General features: G+C 52.8%; 1 protein-coding gene across 1 annotated transcript; it reads left to right on the plus strand.

Annotated features, from left to right (window-relative positions):
* Nucleotides 1–24,206, plus strand: LOC128829838 (carboxypeptidase A1-like). The gene is made up of 11 exons (XM_054015228.1): nucleotides 1–119; nucleotides 10,052–10,133; nucleotides 11,862–11,996; nucleotides 12,639–12,737; nucleotides 14,597–14,698; nucleotides 16,024–16,125; nucleotides 16,682–16,792; nucleotides 17,706–17,796; nucleotides 19,870–20,069; nucleotides 22,335–22,419; nucleotides 23,919–24,206. Exons 1-11 carry the CDS (start codon nucleotides 16–18, stop codon nucleotides 24,104–24,106), a joined length of 1,299 nt encoding a protein of 432 aa, XP_053871203.1. The 5' UTR covers nucleotides 1–15; the 3' UTR covers nucleotides 24,107–24,206.
* Nucleotides 24,207–24,209: the final 3 nt, after the last annotated feature.

Below are 24,209 nucleotides of genomic sequence, written 5' to 3' on the forward strand. Positions count from 1 at the left end.
GGAGCAGTATTTAAAATGCCTCCATCTCCCAGTGTGCACCCTGCTCAGCTGAAAATGAAGGGGCTGTTGGTGTTTGCTGCTTTCCTGACCGCTGCCTTCAGCAGGGAGACCTTTGTCGGGTAGGTAGATGGAAGTTTAACCTGCAGGGATCTTCCTCCTTGGCTGGGTTTGAAGTTCCCGTGTGGCCTTGCAAGTTGATGTGACAGAGAAGTTAGTGAAAGGGGTAGTGTCAGGTCTGGGGGGTTTCAAAGCCCACCCCAGCCGCAAGGTGAGCTGCAGCAGGAAGGAGATTTGCTTCTTTTAGCAGAGAATGTGTTGCTTGTAATCCAAGCTGCGGAAAGGGAAAGATGGATCAAATGCTAATGGAACAGAGCAGGGGTGAGGATCTGCAATGTGCACGTGAGCTCCCTCGAGGGAGTTCAGGAGGCAGTTGGATAAGAAGGGATGGTAGGTGAGGAGAAAAGTCGCGTTTTTGCTTGCAGAGGGAATCCAGTTTAACTTTGTCAGTAGCTGTTATGAAGAAGCAACCCACAGCGCTCCAGCCACCGCTCCAGCCACTGCAGGATGGTCTAGGGGCATTGGGTCCTGCCTCAGCGCAGGGGGCTGGACTGGATGTCTTCATGAGGGCCCTTCCTGCCCCACTTTGCTGTAATTCTATGAACTGCAGCTGTACTGAGAAGTGCTGCGGGGGGATATTGCAGGAGGGTGTCTGCTAGCTTCAGTCCAAGCACCACTGTGTGCCCAGATATTGGGGTGACGGGTGTCTGGGACAGACCCTTTAATATAGATACTAATGAATGAACTAGATTATACCGAGAGCAACTGGTACTTTCAGAAGATCCTCACCTCAGGGAATAGCTGGCGACATAAGAATGAAATGAGACGAGCATTCTGTCCCAGGAAACGTTTTGAATGGAAGACGTTACAAGTATAGAAACATAAAATGATAGCCACACCGAGCTCTTACGCATCTTTCATCATCAAAGGGCTTTGCAAAGGAAGTCAGCAGCATTATCCCCATGTTACTAATTGGGCAAGTGAAGGAGTTGCCCCAGGTTAAACAGCAGCCCAGAGCCAGGACTAGACAAGTCTCCGTTCACCACTTTATCCATTAGGCTACATGTCCCTGTGATAAGGGCCCACAGACACCGACTCAGTGTCTATAGACGTAGACACAGGCTTGTTTAGTCTGCAGAAGAGAAGGGGGGTGGATTTGATAGCAGCCTTCAACTACCTGAAGGGGGGTTCCAAAGAGGATGGAGCTCGGCTGTTCTCAGTGGTGGCAGATGACAGAACAAGGAGTAATGGTCTCAAGTTGCAGAGGGGGAGGTTTAGGTTGGATATTAGGAAACACTATTTCCCTAGGAGGGTGGTGAAGCACTGGAATGGGTTCCCTAGGGAGGTGGTGGAGTCTCCTTCCTCAGAGGTTTTTAAGGTCAGGCTTGACAAAGCCCTGGCTGGGATGATTTAGTTGGGGTTGGTCCTGCTTTGAGCAGGGGATTGGACTAGATGACCTCCTGAGGTCCCCTCCAACCCTGATATTCTATGACTCTGTGGATGCTCCGGGACTGGAGCACCCATGGAAAAAAATAGTGGGTGCTCAGCACCCACCAGCCACAGCTGTTTGGTGGCACCCCTGATCGGCTAATCGGGGGTGTCTAGGGGAAAGGGGCAGAGCAGGGGTCGGAAGACGGGGAGTGAGGGCGGAGCCTTGGGGGAAGGGGTGAAGTGGAGGTGGGACCTCGGGGAGGAGCAGATAGCTAAATAGCTAGATAGGCCCCACGTTGCAACTCACTAGACTCTGTCAGGTTCCCCTTGTGGGGTCCCTCAAACGGAATCAGAGAATCATAAAAGATCAGGGTTGGAAGGGACCTCAGGAGGTCATCTAGTCCAACGCCCTGCTCAAAGCAGGACCAACCCAATTAATCTCCTCCTCCTCCCTGGCAACGGGAATCCAGTGAGAACCAGGCTGGCATTGGCTGGGCCTACTCCTGGGGGAATTCTTCGCCACTGCATGCACACAGAATTCATGTCCCCTGCAGATTTCTTTGCTTCCCTGCAGAGGAAAGTTACCCTACTGGCGCTGGAACTAACTCTCTTTCAAGCAGCACTAACTCCTGCTGGCTAAGGAGGGCCCGGTGCCGTAGAGCATGGTGTGTCACCTGCCCTTCCCTCAACCCCCGATGGAAACCCCCTCCACATGGAGCCCCAGAGGAGGGAGGCCAACAGGGATGAGGGAGCTGGGGTTGGTGCCGTAGGTCAAAGTCTCCATCCCCTTCATCCCAGGCGGGGGGTCTGCAGGGAATAGGAGCTGCGGATGCCGTATAGCCGAGAGCGCAGGAGAGAGGGAGCCTGTCTGAAGGGCAGAGGCACCATTTCAGATTTTGGTGGAGGGGGGCAACTTCAACCTTGATTCCAGGGGCTACGGGCACCTGAAAACTCTAGTTTTTTGCAGCTAATAACGTAGAAATTAGCTGACTGGAACATTGTATCTAATTCCTATATAAAGAAAGAAAATTAAATAAATATTAGACCCACTCAGCTCTAATACTAACATGTTCTGACATATGGTGTCAAGTCACTTAGGCAGTGTTTTTCAGTCCGTGGGGCAAGACCCAGTACTGGGTCGTGGCATGTAAGGCACTGGGTCGCCTTGCTCTGGTCAGCACCGCCGAGCGGGCTGTTAAAAGTCCCGTCGACGGTGCTGCCTGGCTAAGGCAAGCTAGTGCCTACCTTTTCCAACACCGCGCTGTGTCCCAGAACCAACCAGCAGTGGGCCCGGCTTCTAGGCTGGGCTCCACACACTGCCCCCACCCCAAGCACCGGCTCCACACTCCCGGCCAATGGGAACTGGGGGGTGGGGGGCGTTGCCTGCAGGTGAGAGTCGCACGGAGCCGCTTGCACGCCTCCTCCTAGGAGCCAGACCTGCTGCTGGCTGCTTCCGGGGCTCAGCGTGGTCCGTGGTGCACCCTGGCTGCGCCGCTGACTGGGAGCCCCTGGAGGTAAGTCCGTGACCAGGCCCCAATCCCCTGCCCCAGTCCTGAGTCCCCCCAAACCTGGAGCCCCTCCTGCACCTCAAACCCCTCATCCTCAGCCCCCCTCCTACACCCCAAGCTCCTGCCCCAGCCCTGAGCCCCTGCCAAACTGGACCCCAAACCCCTCATCCACAGCCCCAGCCCAGAGCCCTGACCCCCTCCCACACCCCAACCCCCTGCCCCAGTCCTGAGCCCCCCCAAACCTGGAACCCCTTCCTGCATCCCAAATGCCTAATCCCTGGCCCCACCCCAGAGCCTGCATCCCCACCCCAGAGCCCTGACCCCCTCCCACACCCCAACCCCCTGCCCCATCCCAGAACCCCCTCAACCCCTCATTCCCGGCCCCACTCCACAGGCCTCAGCTCCGCACGCCAACCCTCTGCCCCAGCCCTGAGCCCCTCCCACACCCCAAACCCCTCATCCCCAGCTCCGTTGGGTCATGGACAGCAACAATTTTCTTCAACTGGGTCCCCAGAAAAAAAGTTTGAAAACCACTGACTTAAGGGACCCTGGTTAGGTTTAAAAATTTAATGTATATTCTTACTTTGCTACTAAACTCTTGAATACAACAATTGAAACAATTGTAGAAAATTCTAGATTACTTTCTATCACTTTTTTGCAGTTCACCAAACTTGGAATAGATCATTTAACTGTTGGAAACATCCTACTAGGGCAAGGCCCTATGAGTTTATACTGCCTCTAGCTCTACAATTGTTACCTCACTACAAATAATAGACTAGAAACTGACTTTAAACAGGAGTGAAACTGACATTTTCAAGTCACTTTCACAGTATTGCCATCCCAAAATGTTCAAAAATCATGAATCGGGCTCACCAAAAATCATGAGATTGGCTTTAAAAATCATGAGATTTTGTAAAAATAATAGATTTTTATTTGACTTCTGCTTTTTGAGCCTGTAGGGGCACTGGGGGTCACATTTGGGAGTGCTTTCTCCACAGCCACAAGGGATAGAAACTTCATTTTTCTTTAAGAACGAAGGCTGAAATCAGCACATATCCACTTGACTCCAGGAGCTGGGGCTTTAAGGAAGACAATAATTGTCATGAGACTCCTGACAAAATCATGAGAATTGGCAGCACTGCTTTCACTTCTGCTTAAAGGCTAACTACTTTCCTGAAGAGCCTTAAACACAACACTGCAGCAACTGGGTTGCAGTTCTCACAGGAGACTATTTAAAACCAAACACCAAGAAAATTCCACATTTTAAAGTTGAGAAAAAAATTGCGACTTCTGAGGTAGATCAGGCCCACTGCAGGCAAGAAAGGAAAATAAACAGGCACAGAAGCTCTGGGCAGCTCTTCCTCTTGAAAAAAAGTTGGAGGTTCAAATCTTCTAGTCCTTAATTAGGTAAATAGCCCTCGGTGCTTCCACTCATAGACATTAACATGTTCTCAATAACTACACACTTCATACTTAGATATCTGAGCCATCTTACCCAGGGCTACGCATCTTCTACGCGTTGGCTAGGGACGACATTTTCGGGTATAAGCTGAACAGCGCTGAGCACACAGTTGGTGCCCAGCGAATAATACAAATCATGACGATAATCGTCGACTTTATGGACTCTGTGGATGCAATTTCTGTTCTTTGTTCTGGAATGGGCCCGGATACAGCTGAAACCCTAAGAATTTGCGACCTAAACACAGCTGATGCTCATACGACACTTTCTCGTTCCTTCCTGTTCTTGGACTCGGAACAAAAAATGACAAAACACAATGGTTTTCAGTTAAAATTACAGAGCAGGCATCGCTCTACGACCCAGCCCGGGGCAAAACCTGCCACCCCTTGGGGGTTAAATGATCTCCTCTCACCTGACTCTCATTCTCTCTCTTTCTTCATCCTTCCTGACCCCTGTGCTGCTTTTCATGCTCTCAACCACGACATCCTTCCCAATCGGCTAGGACTGATTGCTGGAGTCTCAGAGAACTGGCCTGCTTCGTGTTGATCCCATCTATCAGACTCCTCTCTGTCTGCAGCACCTAGCAAAGAGATAGGCTGGTCCAGTGGATAGGGAGCTAACACTGCAAGACATGGGTTCTATTCCCACCATGGACTTCCTGTATGACCTGAGTGTGGGGCTGGCCTTAGGGGTGAGCAGGCTGGGTGACTGCCCAGGGCACTGTTCTAAGGGGGTACCTCCAGACTAGGGGGTGCCCCACTGTCCCTGACCTTGGAGCTGCTCCTGGGAGCCTGTCTGCTGATGTACATGATTGTGATCGGTAAACATAAATGCCAAAATAATTAGAAAAATAAATTCCCATTCTTAATAAAAGAGAGGGGGGGGAAACCACCTTAATCATGTATGTTAAAATTAGATCAATACATTTTTAGTGGAGTGGAAAACAATTGACTAAAATATTGTAGCTAATGGCGGTAATACAGAGTGTGTCTGTTAGAGAAAGTAGGCAGATTTCAGGCAGATTTCATTTATTTTTATTTCTCTCGCCTAAAGAGAGCGTACGAAGTATCAAACGTGTGTCTCTGAGATCCGTGTTAAAGTTCCAGAACTGATACCTCAAGGCTTGGGATTGGGAATATCTTGCTGTATTATCTCTTGATTCTTCTAAATTTACATATACACTTAAAATATGGCTGTAACTGGTGTGTGTCTATATTTTTTCTTTCTTTATATGGGAATCAGATACTGTGCTCATGTCCGCTAATCCCTAAATTATCTGCGAAAAAACAAACAATCCCCCTCCCCCAACCCTTGAGTTTTCAGGTGCCTAAGTAGCCCCTGGAATCACAGTTAAAGTTGCCCCACCCTCCCCAAATCTGAACCGGCGCCCCTGGTGAGCCAGGAGTGGCCAGAGGGCTGCGGGAGGGCCGTGGGCTCTGGCAAGATGCAGCCCCTGTGTGACAACATGAAGCCCACCTGGAGCCAAGTGGCGAGCACCAGGCACCATGAGGCACAGCAGCAGGGCAGAAGTAAGGTTGGTGATACACCATGTTCCATCACTTCCGCGCTGCTGCGGGCGGTGGCGATGCCTTCACAGCTGGGTGCCCAGCCAGCAGCCCCCGCTATCAGAGCACCGGGGGCTGAGCTCTGGCACCTCTTTCCATACAAATTAAGCACTGGGGCAAGGCAATGGGGCCCAGAGGTGATGGGGGGTGGGGAGTCCGAGGGGGCCAGGGGTGATGGGGTGGCACCAAAATACAAGTTTGCCCAGGGTGCCATTTTCCCTAAGGCTGGCCCTGGTCCAGTGCCTTAGGGACAGAGTTTCAGGGATTTTTAGGCACCCAAAGGTGCAGCTAGGCAGCTAGTGGGGTTTACAAAACACCTAACCTTCTAGGTGCTTTTGAAAATCCCACTAGGTGTCTAAATACCTTTGAAAATCTGGCTGTTAGTCTCTCTGTGCCTCAGTGCCCCATCTGTACAATGGGGATAACAGGACTGCTCGACCTCAGAGGGGCTGCGAGGAGAAACAGGTTAGACATTGTGAGGCGCTCAAGCACTATGGTGATGGGGCCACATAAGTACCACAGGTAGAGTGGGAACGTCTCTGTACCCCTGCTTGCCCTTCCCTGGGTTTTGGCCCCCTTCTTTTCACATACACCCCTCAAAACTCCCTCTTTTCTGAATGTAAACTTGGCTCAGAGGGCTTGGCTGTATTTCTTGTGTGTCCCTGTCAACACCTCTTCACGCCCTGCAGAGGGATTCCTGTTTTACAGGCTCATCTAACAACTTCCGGATCCTTAATTTAATCACCAGCCCTTTCTTATCTTAATCACCCTGCCTCTGTTTGTAAGGAAAATCCTGCCTGCCTGCCCCAGGGGCACAAACTGGGAGCCGCACCTCTCTTCTGGGAACTCACACTCCACTGTCCGGCTGTGCTGTAGTTAAGAGCGCTGCCTGGGAGCACTGCCTGTATGAAACTTGGGGGTGGGAGCCCCCCTTGACCCTCCAAATGGTGTCCCTGCTGAAGGGACCATCTGCAGCAGAGGCAACATGCTCTGCACTAGGACATCAGTGGGCTACCTCCTGCCGCCCTTACTCACGCTAACATCCACATTATTAGTCACTAGCCCACTCCTGCGCCCCTGACTCAGGCAAAGCTCCCATCAGGGCTGCACGTATCGGGGATAAGCGTGTTAGTCTGTGTCCACAAAAGCAACGAGGAGTCCGGTGGCACCTTAAAGACTAACAGATTTATTTGGGCATAAGCTTTTGTGGGTAAAAAACCCACTTCTTCAGATGCATGGAGTGAAAATTACAGATACAGGCATAAATATATACTGGCACATGAAGAGAAGGGAGTTACCTCACAAGCGGAGAACCAAATGTTGAAGGCCAATTTAGTCAGGGTGGATGTGGTCCACTCCCAATAATTGATGAGGAGGCGTCCACATCCATCCTGACTAAACTGGCCTTCAACATGTAAGGTAACTCCCTTCTCTTCATGTGCCAATATATCGGGGTTCTCAAACTGGGGGTTGGGACCCCTCAGGGAGTTGCGAAGTTATCACATGGTGGGGGTCACGAGCTGCCAGCCTCCACCCCAAACCCCGGTTTGCCTCCAGCATTTAGAATGGTGTTAAATATATTGAAAAGTGTTTTTCATTTATAAGGGTCCTAGGGGGCCAGTTAGGATGGGGGGAAGGTCTCAGGAGGGGGCAGTCGGGACAAGGAGCAGGAAGGCTTAGGTAGGGGGTGGAGTCCTGGAGGGCAGTTAGGGGCAGGGGTCCCAGGAGGGGGCAGTTAGGGGACAAGGCACAGGGAGGCTTAGGTAGGGGGTGGGGTTCTGGAGGGCAGTTTAGTGCTCATTTATAAGCACTCAGAATCTTGCTGTGTGAAAGGGGTCACCAGTACAAAAGTTTGAGAACCACGGCAATATATATTTCTTCCTATATCTGTAATTTTCACTCCTTGCATCTGAAGAAGTGGAGTTTATTTACCCACGAAAGCTTATGCCCAAATGAATCTGTTAGTCTTTAAGGTGCCACCAGATGCCTCGCTGTTTTCATAAGGGCTGTGTAAACACTGCATCTGGCACTCAGGGTTTGGCCCAACTGCTTGGCTGAATTCCCTCTAAGCTGTGTGGCCGTGCCGCAGCCTATTATGCACTACGCAGGCACTCAGGCTGCAGCCGGGAGAGATGCCCCTCCCCGCCGTCCCCAGCCCAGCCATGGACCTGCTGCAGACAGGGGGGGAGGCGTCTATCCCATGGCCCCAGCCCCGGAGCTGCTGCAGCCAGGGGAGTGGTGCCTCTCCCCCACAGCCCAGGTGCTGCTGCGGGGAGAGGGATCTGGGGGGAGTCCTCTCTCCCCGCCATAGCCCCGGAACACCCTCCTGCACCCCAAACCCCTCATCTCCAGCCCCACCCCAGAACCTGCACCCCCAGCCAGAGCCCTCACCCCCCAACCCTCTGCTCCAGGCCTGCGCCCCTCATCCCTGGCCCCACCCCAGAGCCCACACCCCCAGCTGGAGCTCTCAGCCTCCCGCAAGCCAACCCTCTGCCCCAGTCCTGAGCCCCCACCCATATTCCGAACCCCTTGGCCCCACCCCTGCCACATGAATTTTGTTATGTGCACCAATATGGAGGTGATGGTTCACACATTTGTGTGATGTGTCACATAAAAATCATTCCGCACACGTGTGGGGAAAAATTAGAGGGCACACTGCTGCTGGATCAGGCCCCTAGAACGTTCAGAAGGGGTCTCTGCAGTCCCCATGGGGACGCGGTCCCCGTTCACTGGGTTTCACACGGCTGGTTGACTGTCTTGTTGTCATGTGTGCCTTCTAATCCTGGGATGTGAGCGAGAGCGACAGGAACAGAGGAAGGATCCGTCTGGATCTGACCCAAGGCCCATCCAATCCAGAATCCCATCCCTGACAGTGGCAGATGCCTCAGAGGAAGGTGTAGTTACCCCACAGTCACAGACGTGGGGTAATCTGCCCCTTGCACCCCAGGTTTCATCCTGGTCTCTAAAGCTGGTCTACACAGCCCGTGGCAGTTGAGGTGACAGACTTGTGGGGCTCGCACTTCTGCTCTACAAATAGCTGTGGAGATGTGCAGCTTGGGCTGGAGCCTGGGCTCTGAGGCCTAGGAAGCAGGCGGGCTTCCGAGCCTGAGCTCCAACCAGAGTCGTAACTAAAAAGCGTTGTTCGCACGGCTGTTTTTAGAGTGATCGTGCGAGCCCTAGTTTGGTGACCCAGGCCGAGAAGCTTGCTGCTGAGGGCCGTGTAGACATACCTTAATAATTAAGGGTTGGCTTAAGCCATGAAGCTTGAGGTGTCCCAACCTTTCATAACTTGGGTTGTCATTAATTATAACGCTGGGTGTTCTTGGTATCCGTAGGAATGTGGGTTTGTTACGTGAGTGTGTAACTCTCGCTGGTGTGGTCAAGGGGAGACCATCCCTTTGCAGCGCAACCAGACATCAGTGGGTTTGCCTGTGAGACTACTCCCGTGTGAAGTCCCAGTGTAGTTTAGTTAGCTGGTGCTGAGTGGTGGGGGTGTATTAAGAACCCAAACTAGATGATCTGGTCCCGCCTCGCCTTTAACTCTATGACTTTATTGCCTGTGGAGTTACCGACAGTAGGGTCTTACTGCTAGAACTTGTTCCTGCTTGGGGCACGACTCTATTTCCTTCTATAGCTTGGCCAATACCAAGCACACCCATGGCACTCGTGGAATGACTAATGCTCCTGCATGGTCCATATGATAAGGCATAGGGCTGAGAATCAAGATACCTGGGTGCTAGTCCTGGCTTGGCCACTGACCCTGGGCAAGTCCTCTCCTGTCCAGCGTCCCCATCTGTAAAATGGGAGTAATGGAACTTACCTGCCTTTGTAAAGTGCTTTGTGATCTGAGGATGGGAAGCCACACACGAGAGCTGAATAGCACGATGCCTAATGATGTCCATCACATAGACCACATTCGAACATCCCAACTGAAGGGTGTGTGAACCCCTCGGCATTCCATTGCTCACTCCAGTCTCACTTCCTTCAAACTCTCCTCCACGATCCCCAGTAACGCCTCTCCATCTGCACAGGAACCAGGTGCTCCGTATCTTCGTTGCCGATGAAGCCAGTGTGGAGAAGGTGAAGGAGCTGGAGGAGCTGCAGGAGCTACAGGTAACGCGAAGGTGCAGCTCAGCCATGTCTGAGGCCTCTGTTAATAAGGCCACCAGATTAATAGCCCTGGGGCCAGGAGGCTGCTAATGATCCCTAGAACTGGTACCACATGGGCCCGTAGCAATATGGCTCAACCCTGGCTGGGAGGGACCATCTCTAGAGGGGTTCAGTCTCCAGAGCAATCCAGCCCTTGGCCTCTGCTGAGACTGCCAGGAAAGGGGAACAATTAGTGCCTGTTGTGATGGTGAACCTCAGGGTGTGCAACCCCCACATGGCTTTAATCTAGAGATGGGATCAGATCCAGAAAAATGTTTCATGTGCACCCCCAGGGAGGAGGTTTTTGGAACCGGGGCTCAAGTGTGGCCCATTATAAAGGGAGGGGCATGTTAGAAATTGGAATCCATCACTAGGTTCAGACTTCAAACATGCCCCCCAGAAGGGTTTGGGATCTGTGACGGGACCCCCGGGGTGCAGCTTGGAACTGGGGTACTGTTCTGCCCCCTTAACTCTCCAGCCTGGGCTGTCTCTCAGGATGCTTTGCTAGTGTTAAGCAGCAAACCCCTCCAGGCTCTGTGATCACTCAGCACAACAGCACATGGAGCCCCATGCCCAGTTAGATTGCGGGCACGCTCCCAGAGCCACTCACGAAACTCCCCTGGGTCACAGCGATCTCCCCGGTGTCGTCTTGTGCAACTGAGTCGTAGAGTCGAGCAGGCCCCATTGTGTGGTGCTTGTGCAACAGTCATTGCATTGTAAATCCCTTGATTACAACTCCCCCCTGCTGATTAATGGTCACTGATCGCCCGCCTGGGAGTGGTTCGCCTCCTTTGTATGTCACTAGCCAACTGACAATGTATTTCAGTAGCAACCATACAGCAAAATCTCATCACTTGATACACACTAATGCTAGACATATACAGAACAGTGGGTTTCAGCAGATCAGGAGCTTTCATACGATATCTTCCATGGCATGCTCTGTATAAAATATGTCACAATTATATGGCAGGGCTGGAGATGGGGGTTGCAGGGTGCTGCTTTGAGGTATAGAGTGCCACAAGATCCCGACCCTAATCAAAACGGAGACAAAAGTTTGCAACTGAAATGGCTGAATTTTACTAATGCACATGTCCCTCACTTAGGAATTATATTTGCCATTCACCTCTTAATACTTCTCTTCATCTCTGGAGGCACCTATTAAGCTTGCTCAGCCCGTATGATAGCTCCATCTCACCTCAAGAGTGAACCGATTCCTTCCCCTGTCTTTCCAGAGCTAAAACCCTTACACAACCACTAGGTCCTTCATTACGTAGGGACTTCAGGAATTGCCCCTCATTGAATTACACTGGGGAAACATCTCCTGATTTCATGCAACGAAATACCCCTGCAGTGCACTGAAAAACACCCCTGGTTGGCTGACAGGTCCAAATATTTCTAAGACTGCTGATGGTTATTTGTTTTGTCCGTGCTCAAAAAAGAACTAGATAAGTTCATGGAGGATAGGTCCATCAATGGCTATTAGCCAGGATGGGCAGGGATGGTGTCCCTAGCCTCTGTTTGCCAGAAGCTGGGAATGGGCAACAGGGGATGGATCGCTTGATGATTCCCTGTTCTGTTCATTCCCTCTGGGGCACCTGGCATTGGCCACTGTCAGAAGACAAGATACTGGACTAGATGGCCCTTTGGTCTGACCCAATATGGCCTTTCTTATGTTCTGATGTTCCTTGCCAGCTGGATTTCTGGAGGGGACCTGGAAGCCAAGACGTTCCTATAGATGTACGCGTTCCCTTCGCCAGCCTTCAAGCCGTCAAAATCTTCCTAGAGTCCAATGGCATTCGCTATTCCATCCTGATAGATGACCTACAGGTGAGTGCTGGATGTGCAGAGGACTAGATGCTCTGCAGAGAGGGGTGGGTCAGGAAACCAGAGATATTGCATGAAACTCACTGTGACCCTGTGAGTTATCTCCAGGGCCAAAGTCTCCTCCTAAGTTACACCAGCTCGACTCCTTTGTGTTTGAGGATACAAAGCCAAGTTCTGCCGTCTGTTGGATCCATGCTTTCAAGTCCACAGAAGGCAATAGCCTTGCACGGGCGTGTAACTGAGAGAAAGTTTTGGCCCATCGTTTTTAAGGGCCTCGTGGTGAATCAGGAAAATAACAAGTGAGTTTGGTCAAGAGCTAAATTCAACTGAGCCTAATTGAAATTCTCAAGGCCAACCTGAGACTCATTCCGTTGAAACTCTGCTCACGGGACAAACGCTCATTGGATGATCAGATCCTGAGAGCAAGGAATCAGACTGAATAGAAACTGAGAAAGGATTTGGCCCAATAATTGTAACTCATAGTCAAAGCTCAGCCATTTATAGGGGGAAGCAGGTGCACAGAAATGAAAGGCTCGTTCTCCTCGGTATAACCAATGCTCTTTCTTCTCCAAAGCCTGCCTGCTCTTGGTGATGCCTCTGCATGACTAGTCCTTCCTAACAGACTCTTCTCCTTGCCTCTTCTAGGCGCTGGTGGATGAGGAACAGACTCAGATGATAAGTCATCATTTCATGCCCCGGTCTGTGGAGACTTTTAACTATGCCTCTTACCACACTCTGGATGAGGTAACGGCCGGTGCTCACCCATTAACATGTGACCCACGAGGGTCTGAGAGGCGCATTTGCAGAAGGAGAATATGAGACAGGCTTTCACCATTGAATAGGCCATATGCACCCTCTCCACTTAGGGCTGCCACGCAAAGCAAAGCCCATGGGTGGGCACACACTTCGCATTGTGGGAAAGATGCATTTTGGAATTGCTCTCTCTGCCGTGTTGAGGTGCTAGGACACTTTGGAGGCTGATTTTAAAGGCTCCAGAATGGCTGTGATGGGTTCACCCCGGGGTGCCACCTGAAACTGGGGTACCCCTGAGCCCCCTGACCCACCAGCCTCGGCTCTCTCTCACACTGTACTGCTGTGACAAGCTGCAAAGCCCTCCAAACTTCCACCTTCACCACATTCACATGGGTAGGAACACATCCAGCTGCAGTTACATGCAGGGCTCTCTAACCATCAGCCTCCCAGCCCAGGACCCCAGAGCAGTACTGTCCTGCCCTGGTCAAAGCTGGCCAGCATATGGGTTTAACACCCGGTCCGTCTCTCCCTCAATGTGAAGAGGACTATGCACACTTGTGATAACCAAGCAGAGATTTTCCCCAAGCACTCCAGTCAAAACTCACTGGTTTAGATTAAAACAAAAACAAGTTTATTAACTACAAATGATAGATTTTAAGTGATTATAAGTGGTAACAAACTGATCAAAGCAGATTACCTGGCAAATAAACAAAAAACGCAAACTAAGCTTAATATACTAGATAGACTGGATATGAATTAGTAGATTCTCACCCTAACAGATGATACCAGCAGGCTGCAGATCCTTAAGGGGCAAGCTACATTTGCTTTACAGCTTGGAATCCCCAGACCTTTCACGCATAGGCTAGAAATCACATTAGCCTGGGTCCAGCACTTTCCCCAGTTCAGTCTTTGTTCCTCAGGTGTTTCCAGGAGTCTTCTTGGGTGGGAAGTGAAGAACAACAGATGATGTCACTTCCTGCCTTATATAGCTTTTGCATATGGCGGGAACCCTTTGTTCCAAAGCTGGTTCCCAGACCAGTCTGTGGAAAAATACTGACATCCCAAGATGGAGTCTAGCATCATGTGGTCTGGTCACATGTCCCTGTAGAGTTATAGCCGCCATTACTTGCAGGCTGTCTGTAGCGTTCTCAGAAACGCTCACCAGGTAGGAGATAAGCTTCTCCTAAGGCCTATTGTTTTCCCTAATAGCTCATTGCCCTGAATAGGCCCTTCCCCACCCAGCTATCTAGACTGAAAGCATCTTATCTAGTGGGCATTACCCAGGTGTAACTACATTTGAAATACAGATACATAGTCAATATTCATAACTTCAGATACAAAAATGATACATGCATACAAATAGGATAACCATAATCAGCAAATCATAACTTTTTCAATGACATCTCACATGACCCATCTTGCATAAAATGCATCATAATTATGCCATAATCATATAATAATAATATCACTATGAAGAATATACGGTGCAGTGTCACACCGGCTTCTAATTTTTCACCCACAATTCATTGCATTTTCGATGCAAAAACAAAAAGAAAAGATATCCACTTGCCCATATCATCTGAGACTTTCTGGCGAGTACTGCAGTCGGATACACAACAGCAGCTGGGCAACACAAGGAAGAGCGAATGAAAGTGTGTTTAAAGTTTGGTAAAGGGAAGATAAGGATTGGATAGCCCCTCCCCACGCCCTACGTCATGGATCAGAAAGCCCTGGAGTCAAACTAGAAAATAGTCCCAGGGGTTATCTGAAGCAAAGTGAGTGTGGGGCCCACACAGGTGTACACCAATCTGCCGTTTAGACCTAACTCCAACACCCTCTTTATACGCCAGATCTACGACTTCATGGACTTATTGGTCATTGAAAATCCAAACCTGGTCAGCAAAATTCAGATCGGCAACAGTTACGAAGGCCGTCCTCTCAACGTCCTGAAGGTAAAGTCACAGGGGGTAGACACAGGGCCTGATTCGGCTCTCACACTGACTTCTTGTCGATGTACCTCCACTAACCTCAGTGGAGTAACTCCTGATGTATAGCAAGGGAGAAGAGAATCAGCCCACATACTCTGTGTAAACACACAAGCTCAACCCCTACTTTCTGTTGCATCAGTGTAAATCAGCAGTAACTTCACTGCAGTCAGTGGAGTTACCCTGGTGAAAACCTGGTTTGAGCAGTAGGATAATCTAGCTTCCTTGTTAATGAAGTTCTGCCATTGCTAGTTAGCAAAGAGGCATTTACTTCCTAAATACCACCACAGAGATTCAGCAAAGCATATTTACCCCCTCTTGCTCTGCCCCCTGCCAGCTAGTCCTTCCTGGGGAATATTTTAATTGCTTTCAACCCCCCTTTCTGAGTTCTGGTGGACAGAGTTTGCCCCATGATGGACTCTTCTATTATCTTCCATGGGACCAAGTCAAGCCTTGGCTGGTGGCCTTCCAGGAGAACCCAGGGAATGGGATTTGTGACTCATTAGGTGATTCCCTAGAGATGAGATTTTTCCTGCAAAAAAATTTAGACAAAAATGACATTTTACTTTGGAAATGTTTGAGTTTTGGTCAAAACAACTAAAAATCTAGGACAAACCTGGATGCTTTTTGTGAAAATTTCCTTTTTGTCAGAAAACCCATTTTCTGTTGAAAAACTTTTGATAGACATTTTTCTGCCAGGTGTGTGACTCAGTTCTTCCCTCTGAATCAGTGCTAAGCCAATGCCCTGGCATGACATAGAGGGCGCTTGTGCTGCTGGAGATGCCGTCTTTTGGATGAGACGTAAAGTGGTGGTCCTTACCCCGTATGGTCATTAAAGATTCCCACAACACATTTTGCAGGAGTACAGTCAGTAACCCTGGTGCTGTGGCTAAATTCCAACCTGGGTAATTAGTACATTCTGATGACTTAAAATTCCCCCCAAATTGTTTGACTCCTTTCATAAACTACAATCTAGTGCTGTTGCTATGTTCCACCCCAGAAGCAGCTGCATTTCAGGGATGAGTGAAGAAATATACAATACAGTGTATCTATCAAGAGCCATAAGGTCTGGTCATTATGGACGACGGCTCCTCTGGGAATATATGAGCTCCCTGTTCCTAAGCATGATGTCATTTAAAAAGGGGGAGGGAGATCTCTGAAGCTCAGAGACATCTGGCATGGCATAGACTCCCTGAGGGGTTGCCTGAGCAGCATTCAGATCCGTGGTACTAAAGGATGGGGGAGCTGCACTGGAGAACATCAACCCCCTGCATCTTTGCTTTTCCATGCAGTTCAGCACTGGAGGAACCAAGCGCCCAGCTATTTGGATCGACACCGGCATCCACTCCCGGGAATGGATCACTCAGGCCAGCGGAGTCGTGTTTGCAAAGAAGGTACCACCTGCGGTTTCAGCTGAGAATGGCACATTCCAGGATGAGGGATGAAGAGAGACATGGGACCCCACTAGCTGGGATTAGGGTGACCAGACAGCAAATGTGAAAAATCGGGACAGGGAGTGGGAGGTCATACGAGCCTATATAAGAAAAAGACCCCAAAATCGGGACATCTGGTCACCCTAGCTGGGATGTGCTTGACCTAGAGGCAGTATCAAGCTCACCTGACATAGTCATGACAGCTGAGAGCTGGTGAAGTCGGTGGTGCTACTTCTGTGAGAGGGTTGGGCCCTAGCGGAGGCAGGAATTGTGCACGGAGGCCAGAAAAGGGTGGAATAAGCTCCCCGCTCTCTTGAAACAGGCCCCCAAAATTGCAGGGTTTCACGCCTTGCCGCTGGTGAAGGATAACGGGCCAGGTTCTCAGCTGGCGTGAAGTGACAGCGAATTGATGCGGGCTGTGGCTCTGGCCCTATGAGTGCAATGAAGCCCAGTGTTAGAATGACTAATGTGCCTGGGCCTCAGGGCGTCGCTTCCTCACCTGTGCCTCCCTGTTCAGATTGTTGACAATTACGGCAAAGACCCCTCTCTTACCTCCATCCTGGACAACCTGGACATCTTCCTGGAAATCGTTACCAACCCCGACGGCTTTGCTTTCACCCACACCAAGGTATTTCTCCTTGGCCTCCTTAGCCAGCCTTTATAACAGCGATCAGATCTCTGGCTCAGGACTTCCAGGCAACAAGTTCATGAGCGGAGGGGGAGGGAGGCGGGGGGCTGGATGGGGAGTGCCAAGAGGGGTCCCTGCAACTTGGTGAGCCATGTATTGGGTCCTGATACTCTACTGCTTCAGTGCTATGTAATGGGAGCCATTTCTACCCCCCGGCACATAGGGCAAGGCCCACACAAAGGTGAAAGGCCATGGAGAATCACTGGAGGCCTCAGCGCTTGCTTCAGTCTTAACAGGGAAGAACTTGCTATGTGGGTTAAAGACTCAATTGGACCTTGCTGGGTCAGGGGAAATTGACTGTGAGCCTCTGGATTTAGCTATAACAAGACAAGTACACCCAAGAGACATTAAGGGAGAGCTGATCTATCCAGATTGTAGGCACCTGAGTCTCCATAGCATTATTGTTTGATATCTGTATTACGGTAGAGACACCAACCAAGATCAGGATACCAATGTGGTAGCTGCTGTACAGACACATAGGGAGAGATGGAGCCTGCATCGAAGAGTTGGCCAAGACAGGCGAAGGGTGGGAGTGAAGAGAGAGGGAGAATTATTTGCCCAATAGCAGAACCTAGAACAGAATCCAAGATTCCTGAGTCCCTGTCTAACACCCTATCTCCCGCTCTCCTCACACGTTTATATTGGTGTAACTACACTGACTTCAGAGGAGTCACTCCAGTTAAGCAAGAGGAGACTCGGGTCCCTATGTGCCTAGAGAACAGACTTTCTCAACACCAGTGCGGTGTGACCCATCGGCCCTAGGAGATGCTAGTCTCACTCAGCCCTGTGGAAAGGGCTGTTAGCGTGCGGCCCTGGCTGGCACCCTGATAAACGATTCTCCCCTCTGTCCCAGAACCGCATGTGGCGTAAGACCAGGTCCATCAGGTCTGGGTCGGCCTGCATCGGCGTGGACCCCAACAGAAACTGGGACGCGGGTTTTGGAGGTACGGTTTTCCTTTAACCTCTCCTTGGGGGGGATTTACGTGGACTTCCCTGGGCCCAGGGAAGGAGTGAGCAAAGGGCCTGGCCGTGCTATCCATGGCTGGTTAATGGGAAGATCTGGGCTTTATCCTGGGCTGGCCTCTGCAGCGAAGGAGCATCTTCTATTGCTTTGGAGTAACTTCAGCGCCAGCCCACGTGCATGCTGTGGGGGAGGGATCGCTCAGTGGTTTGAGCATTGGCCTGCTAAACCCAGGGTTGTGAGTTCAATCCTCGAGGGGGCAAAATCAGTACTTGGGCCAGCTCCAGGGTTTGCGCCGCCCCAAGCAGTGCAAAAAAAAATAAAATAAAAGCTACGATCGTGATCAGCTCTACCGCCACTGCTTCAGAATTTGGCAACTGGTCCTTCGTTCCAAAGTGAGGGACCTGTTGCCCCAAGCACCTGCTTGCTGGGCTGGTGCCGGCCCTGCCTGCTAGTGAAGGCAGGGGGCTAGACTCAATGACCTTTCAGGGTCCCTTCCAGCTCTATGAGATAGGTATATCTCCATTCTCCTCCGCTGCAAGGAGGGGCAGGGGGAGATTGGGTCTTAAGGGGCAAGCGCAGGGGGAGGGTGATAAACAGAAAAGTGGGGGTTGTTTGGGGCATTGCCAGAGAATTTTGTTCCCAGGAGAGAGCCTGGAAGAACCTGAAGGGAACAGATGTTGCCTAATCCATGTCTCCCTCTGCCTGGGATATTCTCACCTGGAGTGCTTTAGCCTATCTCTAAGTGGGAGAGGGGAGTTCAGACTACAGTTGCCAACTTTCTAATTGCACAAAACCGAACACCCTTTCTCCGCCCCTTCTCCAAGGCCCCGCCCCCACTCACTCTCCCCCACCCTCGCTCACTTTCACCAGGCTGGGGCAGGGGGCTGGGGTGCAGGAAGGGGTGAGGGCTCCAGCTGGGGGTGTGGGCTGTGGGGTGGGGCAGGGGATGAGGGGTTCGGAGTGCAGGAGGGGGCTCAGGGATGGGGCAGGGGTTTGGGGTGCAGCAGGGGGTGGGGCTCTGGCTGGTAGTGGGGGGCTATGGGGTGGGGCTGGGGATGAAGGGTTTGTGGTGCAGGAGGGGGCTCAGGGCTGGGACAGGGGGTTGGGGTGTAGGAGGAGGTGCAGAGTAAGGACTCCAGGAGAGAGTTTGGGGTGCAGGAGGGGGCTCAGGGCTGGTGTAGGGGGTTGGGGTGCAGGAGGGGGTGCAGGCTCTGGGAAGGAGTTTGGGTGCGAGAGGGGGCTCAGGGCTGGTGTGCAGGAGGGGATGCGGGGTGCGGGATCTGGGCAGCACTTAACTCAGGCGGCTCCTGGAAGCGGCCAGCATATCCGACTCTGAGGTGGAGGGGTTAGGGGGCTCTGTGCGCTGCCCATGCCCACTCGGAGCACCCGTGGCTGCCCCTGCACCTAGGAGCCAGACATGGCGGCCGCGTCCGGGAGCCGCGCAGAGCCAGGGCAGGCAGGAAGCCTGCCTTAGCCTGGCTGTGCCGCCAACCAGACTTTTAGCAGCCTGATCAGCGGTTCTGACCGGAGCGGCCAGGGTCCCTTTTCGACCAGGCAGGGCCGGCTCCAGGCACCAGCGGAGCAAGCACGTGCCCGGGGCAGCACATGCTAAGGGGCGGCATTCCGGCCATTCTTGGGGCGGCAGAGTCCGGGCGTTTTTATTTTTTTTGCGCTTCGGCAGTTCTGGCAGCGGGAGTCTGAGCCGCCTTTTTTTTGTTTGGGGCGGCAAAAATGGTAGAGCCGGCCCTGCGACCAGGCATTCCGGTCAAAAACTGGACACCTGGCAACCCTAGTTCAGACTCCATGGCCCCTTCAGTCCCTGCTCTCTGGTTTGCCAGTGGGCGTGGGGAGGAACTAGTTACATTGGTGATGTGAAAACTTGGCTGCTAGAGACCCCCAAATTCATTCCACCTGGGCCACCAATCAGCCAGTAGCCGCAAAGAGCTTTTGTTTTGTGCTGACTGGAGATGGAAAACTACCCCCCCGCCCCGCCCCTTACTGACCCTTCGAGCCACTATGTTTCTGAAGCAAAGATACCCTCTTCCCGCTGCAGGGGCCGGGGCCAGCAGCAACCCCTGTTCCGAGACTTACCGTGGCCCCTACGCCAACTCGGAGAGTGAGGTGAAAGCCATCGTGGACTTTGTGAAGAGCCATGGGAACATCAAAGCCTTCATCTCTATCCATAGCTACACCCAGCTCCTCTTGTATCCCTATGGCTACACCAGAACCCGGGCCGACGATTACCAGGAACTGGTAGGGTCTTCCTCACACCCTCAGGGTGAGGTGACTGCCGGGGGTATCATCTTTCAAAGTGGGGCCAGAACGATACGAAGACTGTGTGGTCACTCGACCGCAGGGCCGGCCTGAACCCCTCCACCCCAGCTGTGGATTTTCTCTCCACATGGGTTTTGCTTCCGTAATCACATCCCCTTTTCTGCTCACACACATTTTTAGTTCAAAGGCCTCTCTGCTCTTCCTCCGTGGCTAGGGTTACCATACGTCCGGATTTTCCCGGACATGTCCAGCTTTTGGGGGCTCAAATCCCCGTCCGGGGGGAAATCCCCAAAAGCCGGGCATGTCCGGGAAAATCGGGAGGGAGGGCTGGGCCGGGGTCGCGGGGCCGGGCGCGAGGTGCCGGGCCGGCGTCCAGGGGCGCAGTGCCGGGCCGGGAGCCGGGCCGGGGCCGCGGGGTCGGGCCGGCGAGGGGGTGCGCTGGGCCGCGGGGCCGGGAGCCGGGCCGCCGGGGGGGTGCGCTGGGCCGCGGGGCCGGGAGCCGGGGGGTCGGGCCGGGAGCCGGGCCGCCGGGGGGGTGCGCTGGGCCGTGGGGCCGGGAGCCGGGGGGTCGGGCTGGGAGCTGGGCCGCCGGGGGGGTGCGCTGGGCCGCGGGGCCAGGAGCCGGGGGGTCGGGCCGGGAGCCGGGCCGGTGCGCTGGGCCGCGGGGTCGGGCCGCCGGGGGGGTGCGCTGGGCCGCGGGGCCAGGGGGGTGCGCTGGGCCGCGGGGCTGGGAGCCGGGGGGTCGGGCCGGGAGCAGGGCCGCCGGGGGGGTGCGCTGGGCCGCCGGGGCCGGGATCCGGGGGGTGCGCTGGGCCGCGGGGCCGGGAGCCGGGCTGCCGGGGGGGTGCGCTGGGCTGCGGGGCCGGGAGCCGGGGGGTCGGGCCGGGAGCCGGGCCGCCGGGGGGGTGCGCTGGGCCGCGGGGCCGGGAGCCGGGGGGTCAGGCCGGGAGCCGGGCCGCCGGGGGGGTGCGCTGGGCCGCGGGGTCGGGCCGCCGGGGGGGTGCGTTGGGCCGCCGGGCCGGGAGCCGGGGGGGGGTGCGCTGGGCCGGGAGCCGGGGGGAGTGCGCTGGGCCGCCGGGGGCCGGCCGGCAGTGCTGGGCGGGCCGGGGGTGGTCGGCCGGGGGCCAGGGCCGGCACCCCAGGGCCCGAGCCGACCCAGGCTGGAGCCGCCGGGGGGGCCAGCCTGGGCCGCACCTCCTCCCCCCACACCCCCCCTTACCTGCCCAGGCTTCCCGCGAATTAAATGTTCGCGGGAAGCAGGGGAGGGGGCGGAGACTTTGGGGAGGGGGCGGAGTTGGGGCGGGGGAGGGGGCGGGGCTGGGGGCGGGGCCAGGGCCCCGTGGAGTGTCCTCCTTTTGGAGGCACAAAATATGGTAACCCTATCCGTGGCTGCGTTGCAAACAGAACAAATGGGTTTTGGGGCTCAGAGGAGCCAGTTGCAAATGACTCCGCAGAATTTAGGGCACCTCGCTGGGAGCCTGCAATGACCCAGCTAGGCGGCTGAGAGGGGGGCATTCAAAGGGGTGAGTTGAAGGATGAGCCTAGGAAACGATGGAGGATGGGCAACAAATCCCATTCTACCATAAGGCAGAAGACAGTTGTAATGCACTGGCTCAGCATGTACCATCAATAGTGCCCTCTAGTGGCTGAAGCACAGGAGGGTAAGAGTCTGGCTACAGTTGCAAGCAAACCGAGATCCTCCTTTAGCTCAGGTAGCAGCTGCCTCTGCTCTGCTTTGGAGCCAAAGGTCGTGGGCCCCACTGAAGTTGCGCACATATGGTTTAGTTGACCCGTGTCTCTCAGGTGGGGCACTAGGTGACATTGTCTGTCTGGTATAAGCACTGAAATGTCAGTCAAACCTGAACTCAGTGTTCAAACGGCACCATAATCTGCCTTCTCTATTGGGCAGAAGGAGGAGTGCCCAGTACCCACAGGAAGGAGGGAAACATAGGGAGAGTCCCTGGAGGAAAGAAGGGGAGCTCCTGCAATGCCATAATACCGGGGTGATGGGCAAGCAGGCGCGACTTCTGCAGGACAGATCCACTCAGCCCTGGTCAGTTATATATTCCCAACACTGCTCTGCTTTATTTTTCCAGCCTTTGCATTTCTTCCCCCTGGAAAGATGCAACAAGCTGCCAACCACCCCTGCCCCAATCTGGCATCCTGCCCCCACCCCCTCTGAGCACAGACACCACTCACATCCATCGTGTAACTCATTTTTCTCCCCTTTGCATTTTTCTCCAGGATAATATTGCTAAAGCTGCAGTCGCTGCCCTGTCTTCCCTCTATGGCACTCAGTACAGATACGGCAGCATCATCACAACCATCTGTAAGTTGCCGGGGATGACCTGGTCCCTTTAGCCATGGCAGGTGGGGGAGGAACCAGACAGCTTAGTCACTCTACAGGAAAGTACAACCACTGCGAGAGCCTTTTCCTAGGCCAGCCATGCCAGAAAGCCAGTCCCCACTGTCCAGCTGCTAGAAACGTTGTCACTCACATATCAGACCGTTGGTTCCTCAAGCCCCTGTAAAGTCCAAGGACATCCCCATCAGATACCTGACCAGGATGTCAGAACAACTTTAAAAAATGCTGCCCTAGTCCATCCTAGTTTTCACACTGAGCCCAGTGCATGCTGGGTTAGGATTTTGGGGGTTCAATCAGTGCTGTGTGAACACGCTAATGCGGTGGCAGTATGATGGGTGTCATGACTCAGGCAGTCTCCGTTTGTTGGTATAGCCACCCCACAGACGCAGCATCTTGCCTTCAACGGAGGGCAATAAGTGGTACTTCAAAGTAAGGCAACCTGATCTTCATAAGGCGTCTGGCCAATGGTGCAGCAAGTATGAGAGCGCCTCTGTTTGACCACTCCAGTAAGAGTCTAAAAGAAGCTTTGAAGGATTCATAGATGAAGGCCAGAAGGGACCATCCATTCCAGTCATCTAGTCTGACCTCCTGCATAAACAGGCTACTGTTAGAATTTCACGTAGGGCTTGTCTTTACTACCGCGCTATATTGGCGATGCAGCTCTGCCGATGCAGCACGTGTGGTGAAGACACACCACGTCGATGGGAGAGCGCACTCCTTTTGGCGTAATTACTCCACCTCAATGAGAGGCGGAAACTATATCGGCAGGAGACGCTCTCCCACCAACATTGTGTGGTGTAGCTTTAAGTCAGTGTAACCTGCGTTTCTCAGGGGAGTAAGCAGTAGTGTCGATAAGCCCTGAGTGATTTCTGCATCCAGCCCATATCTTTCGGTTGAGCTAGAACACATCTTTGAAAAAAGAACACATCCAATCTCGCCATCACTAAATCAAATCTACCACATCCCTAGGTTAGCTTGAAGTCTGATTTCTCCACTGTAAATGCCACGTTCTAGCCAGGGATGCAGGCTGGATAAACCCACGTGCTTTGTCAGTGAGGAGAGTGGAACTTGGGCTTTTCCCACTCTTTGTAGCCTCTGTAATTTATTCTTTGAGCGATATGCCTGTGCCACAAGGCTCAGATCGAAACCATCCTGCTGTTCACAAAACTTGCACTGTGGATTTTTTAGATCATCATCTAAGGACCAGCAGCAAAGTTTAAACCTCCTTCCCCAAAGTTTGGTAGACTGAGGGTGATGAAGGCCCCTAGCTCTTGTTTTATTCATTTGGTGTAAGTAACTGAGAGCCAAACACTCACCCTTGTTGCAAGGACCCATGCAACAATTTGCTTCTTGTATTTTTCAGCAGTGACATTTAAATGACCTTATAACTGGCCCCTTCTCTCTGCACCCATTACTAATGCTAGCCTCGTTTGTTTCCTTTTGGATGTGTTTCCTGAATCTAGATCAAGCTAGTGGTGGAACCATTGACTGGACTTATAACCAGGGCATTAAATACTCCTTCACTTTTGAACTGCGGGACACAGGGCGTTACGGATTCTTACTGCCTGCCAACCAGATCATCCCTACTGCCGAGGAGACATGGCTGGCACTGATGACCATTATGGAGTACACACGGGACCATCCCTATTAAAACAGGACACACTGTGAGCTCAGTTTACTTCTCTGGAGGAATCCAGTGAGTGATTCAACTAGCCCAAAACAATTAAATAAAAAAAAATCGAATGAACAAATAG

Source organism: Malaclemys terrapin, chromosome 1, assembly GCF_027887155.1.
Source record: "Malaclemys terrapin pileata isolate rMalTer1 chromosome 1, rMalTer1.hap1, whole genome shotgun sequence".
NCBI lineage: Eukaryota > Metazoa > Chordata > Testudines > Emydidae > Malaclemys > Malaclemys terrapin.